At 27.4% G+C, this 10,890-nt stretch overlaps 1 protein-coding gene and 1 non-coding gene across 2 annotated transcripts in view; both read left to right on the forward strand.

The window, feature by feature from the left end:
• Nucleotides 1–10,687, forward strand: part of LOC119681705 (transcription factor IIIB 90 kDa subunit) — a 107,608-nt gene extending 96,921 nt beyond the window's left edge. Inside the window, exons 3-7 of the mRNA XM_038094968.1 lie at nt 7,247–7,396; nt 8,064–8,290; nt 9,062–9,819; nt 9,884–10,011; nt 10,077–10,687. Of these exons, the coding sequence (XP_037950896.1) occupies nt 7,247–7,396; nt 8,064–8,290; nt 9,062–9,819; nt 9,884–10,011; nt 10,077–10,216 (1,403 nt within the window). The 3' untranslated portion in view covers nt 10,217–10,687. The remainder of the gene's footprint in view (nt 1–7,246; nt 7,397–8,063; nt 8,291–9,061; nt 9,820–9,883; nt 10,012–10,076) is intronic.
• Nucleotides 8,469–8,541, forward strand: Trnak-cuu. The gene has a single exon. It is a non-coding gene; the product is annotated as a tRNA-Lys (tRNA).
• Nucleotides 10,688–10,890: the final 203 nt, after the last annotated feature.

A 10,890-nucleotide genomic window follows, 5' to 3' on the forward strand; every position in this document is an offset into this window, starting at 1 on the left:
AGTATTTCTTTGTGGGAGGAGTGAAAGAGAAAGAGAAGAGTGAACAAATTTTTATGTTTGTGTATGGTAGAATAGTCGTAACCCGTAACTAAAATCATCATCAAAAATTTTTATTAAAATACAGTCGCAATAACCGATATGTCATTATATAAAATGACACTATAAAAGGTTGCAAATTCTGTATGTCTATATGTCAAACCTAATTGGTCTTTATATCGGTTTGGTCATTATAGCAGATGTTATTATAAGTCATTTTTACTGTATACGTTACAAATTTCCGAAAATTTTAAATATCATTTGTATTTAATGCCATACTGCAAACAAATCACCGTACTAAACTAAATTCATATTAATTATAAAGTAAACTCATGTTAATGTTCATCCATTGAGTATAAATATATATAAATTTATATTTATTATGAAGTTAACTCTATTATACTACTCATGCAAGCAGTCAATGTTCAACCATTGAGTATAAATATTTATACTTAACGGCTTAACTTAGATCTTCTGTGTATAGTAAAAAAGGCAAATATTAAGGTGCTAGCTTAAGAAATAGAAACGCGAAAAATAAAATAATTATTGACGTATAAAAGTGCCGCAGTGCATAAAAATTGCAAACTCTATTTCTTAATCTTTTGGTTTACTATCCGAACCGAGTCTATTTTGAAACCATCGGAATTTCGGTGTGGATTTATATGTTGTTCAATGTCACGGGAGTTTGTAAGAAAGTTATTTTAATTTTAGTTATTTATTAAAAAAAAAATAATGTTAATAAATTATATTGTTAGAACGTGTAAGTACGATTTGGCTGATCTGATTTGAAATTGCTCTATTTTAGGGTAAGAGAAACTTGGGTGCATTATGCGCAATAAATTTTGTTGTACTGAATGTTAAACTTAAATAATATATATTTTAGATATGACTTGACTGATATGACTGAAATTGCTCTATTTTAGGGTACCAGGAACTTAGGTGCACTATGTATAATAAATTGTGTCGTACTCAATGATAAATGCAATAAATATACATTTTAGGTATTGTCATAGTAAAAACTCTACCATAAGTGCATTTATTATAAAACTAAGTTAGTAAATATATTTTTTTAACGTGTGCATGGAAAAATACATAAACTTAAAAACAAATTTTAAAATTAAAATATTGGTAATTAATTGTTAAAGTAAAAGTAAATAAAGAAAAAAGGAATGAAAAAAAGATCTCGAACTGCATTTAAATCATTCCGTATATGCCATTAAGACCTTCGAACCTTTTGTGATAAATATGATCCAAAATCAAAGTAAATTGCAAACATTTACCTTAAGTATCTCAAATCGCAACTTAGATTGGCACCATTGATATTCGCTACAATCGCTTTTTAATGAGACTTAGTTATAGTTCTCCTAAATGAATGAGGCGACCATAATTTGTTTACTCGTCCAATAGTGACTTAACAATATTCAAGCTCTAAACAATTTTTCACAAACAAAAGTTTATCTAATCTCAGTCAAAACAAACTCAAACACAAGTATCTGCATCTGCTGTCAGTTTGTGTTATATTGACAATTTTATTTGAGATACTTATGCAGTCGTAACTTGAAGTAAATGCTATATCTGTAAGTATGTTAGTTTGGATTTCACTTGTCTGTTAGTACCTACGCCTGCCTGTAACTTAGTCTGTATTCGGTGAAGTGTCACAAATGTAACAGCAAATAAAATAAGCTTAAGTGGATAGTTGACGACTTAAGTTCAGTAAGCGAAGTTTCACACACTTGACACACTTTTACTTTGCGCCTACATAGCACCCTGTAAGCAGTGACTGTATCTCAGTGAGTCTATGCATAAACTAACTCACTCACTGCGACGTGAAATGCAGATGTTAAATTAAACCCTAAATTTTGTCCTATTGCTAATTTGATCAACTCTTAAGCAGGGTTTTAAGTGCAGTACGAGTATTTATGACGTAGCAAATTTTGCTTTTTTCCCCATTTTTCATTGCTTTGCTCCACAACTGTCTCAATCAGATGTTGCAGTATAAAAATGCTGCAAACAAACTTAAGTCTCCATTGCCATTCTGTGAATGGGAACTTGCTCTGTAATATTGTATAAAAAAATTTTTTATTAAACTTAAATGAATTGCAATTTTATTTTTTCTCCTCATTTAATAACTTTTTTGCATGCATTGTTAAGTACGTTTGTATAGCAGCGGACGGACGACCCTGCAATGCGATGAGATGACATCTCAAATGTTGCTAGCAAATGTTGCTGTTGCTGTTGCAATTGCTGTTGATGTTTGTGTATTTTAAGCTTTTTTAGTCTAATGGTATTTTAATGTTTGCAACTCAAATGCATTTTAAGAAAAACTATTTCTATTTGAAAGTATGTTTTTTTTCTATCAATATTTCCATTGCTGTGATTGGAGAGGTAGGGGATTATGTAGATATAAAGTGCCTTCAGCTAAAAATTGTAATCAAGAAATGTTATTCGAAAATTTTTTAAATAATAAATACTCGATAGAATATGCAAATTGATAATTTGTTTGATTTTATTACAAAAATGCATTTTTTATAATTTTTTTAATTCTGAGGATTTAAAATTTTTAAAGAAAAACTTAGTTTATTTTCACTTACCATATTTTTTTAAGTCTTGACTTTATTAAAAATTTATAATAAATTAAAAAATTAATAATATTTTTGTATTAGGCTACTCTGGTCAATTTTTTAGATACAAATAAAAATAAATTATTTTTTATTTTGTCATTTAAATATTTTTATATATTATTTATATTTATTTATATTTATTTATATTTATTTATATTTATTTATATTTATTTATATTTACTTATATTTATTGATAATTATTTATATTTATTTATTATTATTTATATTTATTTATTATTATTTATATTTATTTGTACTTATTTATATATATTTATTTTTATTTAATTATATATATATATATTTATTTATTTTATTATTATTTATTATTTAAATGATAAACTAAAATAAATAAATATAAATTTAAATAAAAAGACCAAAGCAGTGTATACAAAATACTAATAGAAACAATATTACCAAATATAAACTTGGCTGGCCATAAATAACGCTTTATATATAATATATATATATATATTATAATATATATATATATTATATATATATATATATTATTATTATATATATATATATATATATATAATATAAATTTTAATTCGTTTCACTTTTTTCACCTATCTAATCCTAAAAACACAAGGAATCTAATGGTTGAAATAAATTTGTCAAATATTATTAATATTTTTTAATTTTTTATCTAAAAATTAATTATTTAATCTAAAATGATTATTATTTTATACATTTAATTAAATTTATTAACTTAATTATTAATTATTGACCTCACAACACACCTTTAGTCCTCACCAAGTCAAGCTATTAAGAATCAAAATCAGTCGAGAAGTTCGAAAATCGAGGCCGCAAAACAGTTTAATCGTCCTGTTTCGAAGTACAAGTTACATGTTACTGGTTGGAATTATTTGTCGTGTTATCTGGCAACACTATATGAATCTATAAGATTTAATTTAACATCCAAGCTCATATTTCGCAAAATAAGAATTTCAGTTTTTATTCTTATTCAATACTGACCTATTTTTGCTCCCCTAAGTAACGTGGGATGATGTTAACACAATAAAATAATTCAAGTGATTGCGAAATGTTAAATCTTCTAGTGTTTTTCTTAACATTTTCATTTTTATATAAAATTCGAAACTATTGTTATATACTGAAGAAACTGTTATCTACATTACATTACATACATATGTGATATAATTTAATAATTAATACTACTATTAATAAAAGAAAAGTGCTGATCCCTGTAAAGAGTATTTTGACAGATAGACATATTTGTTTTATTTAATATACGAGTATCCAAAATTATGTGATAATAAATTTGAATAATAAGTAAAATTATAATTCTTTATTAATATATATGAAGCTATAAAATAGAATTATAATTCTCATTTAGTTGAATTTATTATAGCTATAAATATTGTTGAATCCTGTTACATCTGGTGCAGTTCTTTATACGTTAATATAATATCGTTTTGTTATAATTCGCATCAGCTTCCAATCTCCCATAGTACACGTTGGTTTTTAATAATTATTGTTGTGGTCTTGAAGGAATCTGAAGAAAAGTCATGTTTACACAGTCATCTCTAGAGCGTACATTTATGCTAAAATATGTTCCAATTTTTGTAAATAAAATTTTGTAATTTAAATTACGAGTTTTTTTTTTTACTAATTTATAATATTACATGATTTAAAATTATGATTCTTATCATAATTATCATAATATGATTGTTACAAGTAATTTTAATAATATGTATTACAATAAGTAATCCATATATAATTATTTTTTAAATAAACCTCGTATCTTTATTTTTCAAAATATTATGGTTTATTAAGTACTAAGTATCTGTAAGTCGCAAAAATCATCACTTTAGGTACAGTTTTATTATAATTTTTATCCTTATTTCTGTTAATATTTGAAAGGTAGTCAGTGCTGAAGGTGGTTTTTGAAACCGATATTCTACTTAAGGTGAAGAAACACTTTACTTTACATTGTTTATTAATTATTTAACAATTTTAGCACTTCTGTACATCTCTTAGGCTTCTACCAACACATAGTTAACCACAATACATGATGTAAGTGGATACAAGTCAGATAAAGTAATGTCGTATGCAGAAACCACATTAAAAACATAATTAAATTCTTTTCTTTTTGAATGTATCTCCAGAGATGACGAATGGTTTAATTAAGTTAAAAGATTTAAAAATTTAACTCTTTTTTAAAGTGTAAACCATTATTATTAGAAAGGACAATGGTATACCACGACTTTTGAGATTTATTCTGTTAATGTAAATCAATATAGATTAAAAGCATAAAAATTGAATTTGTACTTCTTTCGTTGTAAAATAGTCATTTGTTATGTTAGTTAAATTAAGAGACTTTGTAATGAGTTTCAGCTTTTTCAGTACTGTACTATCACTGACGATAGTATCGAGGTGTACAGCAATTGAAAGCTCAGTCAATATGAGACTTCAATCCACTACAACCAAGAAGATGTCCACTGCACGAAGCTCAAACGCCTGTTTTTTTGTGGTAATTTCGTTAATTATGTACACTTTTCATACATTCGTCATCGTTGTAGTAGTATCACTGCAGCTGTTTTTTTTTTTTTTATAAAAACGTTCTCCCCGCAAACTGTGAAAGAGGTTTTCGCTTATTCCGTTTAAAGCTGCTTGAACACATTTCATGTGTAATGCTGCTAGGAGATGGTAGATGCCCTTGAAGCCTCCAAGAGTAGTTCCGTTCCTCTATAAAGCGATCACAACAAAACACTACATATTCTGTGCTTTCTGCGACGCTGGCAGTTTAAGCAATAGAGACTATCTGCCAGCTAAAATCAGTAAAGATATTCTAACAAGCTTTCGTGGTCACTCAATATTTGAATCAGATTGTAGTCCACTTGTTACGAATGACTGTATATGTCCAGAAGACTGCTCTCATCTTTGCTGCCCTTTTCTACATAAATATGAGCGTTCGGTAGATTTTTGATTTATCGTAGGTGTAGGCCATAAATTCGGCTTAACTCTTTTGCATGTTTGTTCATTGGTAGTTTTCCAGATTTTTGCCTGCGCTTGTTTGTCGATCGCATCAAGAAGTGTAGTGACGAAGGGAAAGATGAATTTGCCGAAATACGTGTAGATATATAAAATCAATAACGATCGAAATAAAAATTTAAAATTCTTTAAAAAACAAAACCGTGAACTTGAAATTTAATGACATTCATATGTATGCATACCAGCATATATAGATTATAATCTGCAATATATGTAAATAATAGCAACAACAACACCAGCAGACGAATTTAGTCCTAGTAATGAAAGAAAAAAAATCTAATTTTTTATATGAAATTAAAAGAAATAATTTTAAAACATTTTCAATGTCAAAAAATTTATTTATTTAATTTGAAATAGTCAGCGTGTCCAACGATTTCGTAATGCAATCCGAGAATTGCACCTTTCTGATAAGCTTAGTCCATGTATGTTTACACTCGTATGTATAAACATTAACATAAAAGATTTTTAAATGAAATCTTATTAAATGTCAGTGATATCATATTGATATCATAATGATATCACTTACTCAATACATTAATACCCATAAAATTCAATAAATCTCCAACAATAAAAATGGAAATAAAATTTTATTTAATTTTTTGTTTGTTCAATGGTCACGCCCCTATTTCGTTATTGTTTTTGTTTGCAACAATTTAATTTTAATTTTTATCGGTGTCTCAGCCGTGAAAACCAGTTGGTCTACATATTTTTACGATATTTGTTAATTTTATTAATTTTATGCTTACAACAAATTGCACTTGCTACACATTGTTGTTGTTGCTGTTGCAGTTGCGGTTGCTGCTGCTGCTGTTATTTAAACATCGATAATTTAGTGGAAAACGCATACAAACTGCACCACCGATTGCGTTGTTGTGCAAAGTGCATTGAGTTTGGACTTGGGTTGCATTGCTCAAGATCGGGTTCAAGACTTTTTTTAACTGCTCTTTGGTATCAACTTCGCGCCAGAGGCCAAAAAACAAGCGCTTGAAGCTGCAACGCAGCAGCACCGACTGGCTATTGCCATAGTTGGATACTTGTTTCAAGGTCGAATTCTTCTTTCAACAGACAACAGCGCCAGTCTTCCCATTGTTTCGATACATACTTTCCTCTTTTGGGTATTATGTTTGTTTCTTTTTGCCTGATTGAGTTTTGCGTGGTAGACGTGGACGTAAACACACGCTTAAGCCTCTCATTATTTTGGATACGCCGAGGCTTATTTTTAAACGCGTTGCAGTTAAATTTAAGTGCCTTTTAAAACCGTTAACTGGTTTCTTTTCCGTGTATTTTTTTTATGTTTTTTTTTTATTTTTTATTTTTTGATTTTTATAAATATTTTTCTTTTTATAGTATTTTCTGTTTAATTTTTTCCTCCACATCAACTTAATTTTTTTCTCAACCATGAAATTCGTTAATTTTCACTTCCGCTTTTATATTGACACCCAATAAATAAAAATTAATTATTTATAAATAAATGAATGAGTAAATTTGTATTTATGCTTATTGATGTGATATGCAGTGTTTCTGTTTCATTATACAAGTATTTATGTGAAACACGTTATTTCATATTTTTGCAGATCCTTGCTTGTACATTATGCGATTCGCCAATAAATTACAGTTTGGCAATAAAACTCATGAAGTCTCTATGACAGCACTTCGCATTGTGCAGCGCATGAAAAAGGATTCATTGCATTCAGGACGTCGACCGACAGGATTGTGTGGTGCTGGTAAGTTTAAATTTTAAAGTGTATTAAATAAAGTACATTAAAAGTGAGTAAAAGGATTAATAGTCGTATATGAAGTCTATTTTAAGGCACATTATTATCTCTTTAATTACTAGTGATAAAAACCAAAATAAAAAGTTTAGATAATTCTACTAGTTTTAAAAAATAGGTCAATCGAAAAATATATATGAATTTTGTTACGATGAATTTTGTTACAAAAAAATTAATATATGTTATAAAAGCATTAGAATGGTAAGAGTTAAAGAGGAGTATATGGTTGAATATAATCATAGCTTAGGCAAAAGTACAAGACTTTATGTATGAAGGACCAAAAACCAGCTCCGACATAAAATGATTATATATGCTAATTGCCCTAAAGATGTATTTATTTTAAAAATGTGGGTTGATATATTTCAAAAAATTGTACATAATCTGAAACTTAGTAACAAAAAATGAATATATTTCTAATTAAAAAAGATTTTCCTTGCAAAATGATTATAACTAGCAAAAACAGAGATAACATTAAAACTGACTGAAACGATTCTATTACTTTATTTTAATTTAATGTTGTGCTATTTTTTCAATATATTTTTATTTTAAAATAAAATATTAAAATATATTATAGTATAAACTAAAGAGTTTTTTAAAAAAATTTTTTTTTATCCTTCAGCGTTATTAATAGCTGGACGCATGCATGAATTCAATCGTATGCCTATGGATATAGTTAAAATTGTAAAAATTCATGAATCAACTTTGCGCAAAAGATTGGTAGAGTTTTCCGAAACTCCTTCCAGTTTATTGACCTTGGAAGAATTCATGTCTGTTGATTTGGAAGCCGAACAAGATCCACCATCATTCAAAGCAGCACGTAAAAAAGATCGTGATCGTATAAAAGATGTGAGTATAAACTAAAAATTTGAATATGGCAATGTTTTTATGATATAAATTAAATAAGAGAGCTATAGGTAGAGGCTACGCGCGGCTACTCTTCTAAATTGGTGTAATGAGAAAAAGAGAGTTCTCTTAATAAATCTGATTTAATTTAAATATATTTTTTGGCGACGTTCAGGTAATTGCCCGGCTAGCTCAGTCGGTAGAGCATGAGACTCTTAATCTCAGGGTCGTGGGTTCGAGCCCCACGTTGGGCGAAAATTTTTTTTGTTTTTAAATTTTTTTTATACTTTTTAGTAAATAAATTCATTTCTTTGATATTAATTAAACTTAAGATATAAAATAAATTAATTATTACAAATAGCAGCCATTAAAATTATTTAATTATTTATATTTTTTATTAAAAAATAATTATAAAAAAAATTATTGTTATGGTTTTATTATATATAAAATATAAAAAGTGCAATAATTCCATAATAATCAGACTTTACAAAATTATAATATATATAATAAAATCATTTAATTTTTTTTTTTTGTATATTTGATAACATAAATACGTTCAATTAAATTGAATAAAATTATTTGACCCATGTTTATACGGACTAGACATTGAAGACATGCCACAACAGCCATTATTGATAACAATATAATAAGAATTGATCTGAAGCTTAAATTTTTTATTAAATTGTATATTTTATTTTATTTTAATTTTATTAATTTACAAAATAAACTCTATTTATAAATAAAATTGAAAATTTTATTCGTAACTTATTTTAGATTGGAGAAATGGAATTAACACAGCTGCAGCGAGAAATCGATGATTACTTAGAGAAAGAAATGAAGAAGACCCATAAAGCAGCCGTAAAATGTTTCCCTGGTTTAAATGCTTTCGATCAAAAGGAAGAACTGGATGCAGAAAAATTTATAACTCAATCAAACAGGGATGCTATATCACAATTTATGAAAGTAGAAGGATATTCTGATGCTACAATAAAAGCGGAAAATATTAAATTTGAAAATCTGAAACCCGATATTGAGCAAATGATAACTTTGACTCCAGAAGATTTGATGGAAATTGCAAATAGTAAACAAGTTGAAGAACAGCCGGATGACTTAACTTATCTTGATGATGATGAAGAAATTGATGGTTATATATTAAGTAATGATGAAGTTACGTATAAAACGGCAGTCTGGAATTCTATAAACTCTGGCTACCTAAAGGAGTTAGAAGAGAAAGAGGAAAGATTAGCTAAAGAGCGCGAAGAGGGTAAGCCAGAGAAGAAAAAGCGTAAACCACGAAAAAAATGTATAGGTCCATCGTCTAGTGCCTCTGAAGCTATAGAAAAAATGTTACAAGAAAAGAAAATTTCAAATAAAATTAATTATGATATATTAAGATCATTGACCGAAGCTGGTTGTATACTTAAAAACGACGCTAATAGTGCTGAACCTAGTACATCAAATGAAACTCAGTCAGCAGATGTGAAAGATATCAAATTTCTTGATGAACCAAGCACTAGTCAACAAAAATATAAGTAAAAATATTAGTTTTATATGATTTTGAATTTTTTTTAATAAATAAATATCTATATTGATTAGTCGAGGTCGTCCAGCTTATACTAGTATTGGTGGCCCCAAAGCTAAAATGTCTAAACTAGAAATTGGATTGCCAGTTGTTGAGTCAGCTCCAACTTTAGCTAAACATGAGCCCGTTGTGGTTGAAAATGGTACTATTCTTCTTAATTATTTTTGTCTATAATATTAACAATAATTTGTTTCTTTGTTTTAATAGATGATATAGAAGACGATGGAGAGCTTTATGGTGAACATGATAATGAGGTAGATACAGAACGCGAATATTCATCATTAAAAGATATGCTTAACCAGGGTGAAGATGATGATTACTGTGGCTATGAGGAGGATAATTATTAATAACATTATTATTATCAAGATTAATATTACATACAGTAGAACTCCGCTAATACGGATCGATAGAGTGGCGGTCAATTCAGATTAGTAAGACATTTGGATTGCTGGATTCATATTAATAATCCAGGAAGAGTAATTTATTTGTTCATAAATTTATTTTAACAAAACTGTAGGAAAATTGAACAATAATCTACTGCTCATTAAATTAATCTATAGATTGAATGGCAGATTAACCGAATAGAGTGTATAAACGAATCGAATAGGAGTATAAAATTTATATTGCCTATAAAAATGATAAATATCACATGGGATCCGGACTACAAGGTACACAATACATTTTTGCATTTTCTAATTTTGTCAGGATTATAAGGGATATCAAAATACTTGAGATTCGGAATAGCGGAGAACTACTGTATACGTATATTAACTACGTATTATAATACGTAACTTTCTAGTATATATATGTCATTTAGAACTTTCTTTGGTAACTTATATAATTATTATTAAAATTATTATTATAATTCTTATTATAATTATTATTATAGTTATTATTAAAATTATTATTATAATTCTTATCACTATAATTATTATTATTATTATTGTAACAATTTATTATTATTATTCTATTATTATAATTATTATTATAGTTATTATTATTCTATTATTATAATTATTAT

Source organism: Teleopsis dalmanni, chromosome 2 (assembly GCF_002237135.1).
Source record: "Teleopsis dalmanni isolate 2A chromosome 2, ASM223713v2, whole genome shotgun sequence".
In the NCBI taxonomy this organism is placed as follows: Eukaryota; Metazoa; Arthropoda; class Insecta; order Diptera; family Diopsidae; genus Teleopsis; species Teleopsis dalmanni.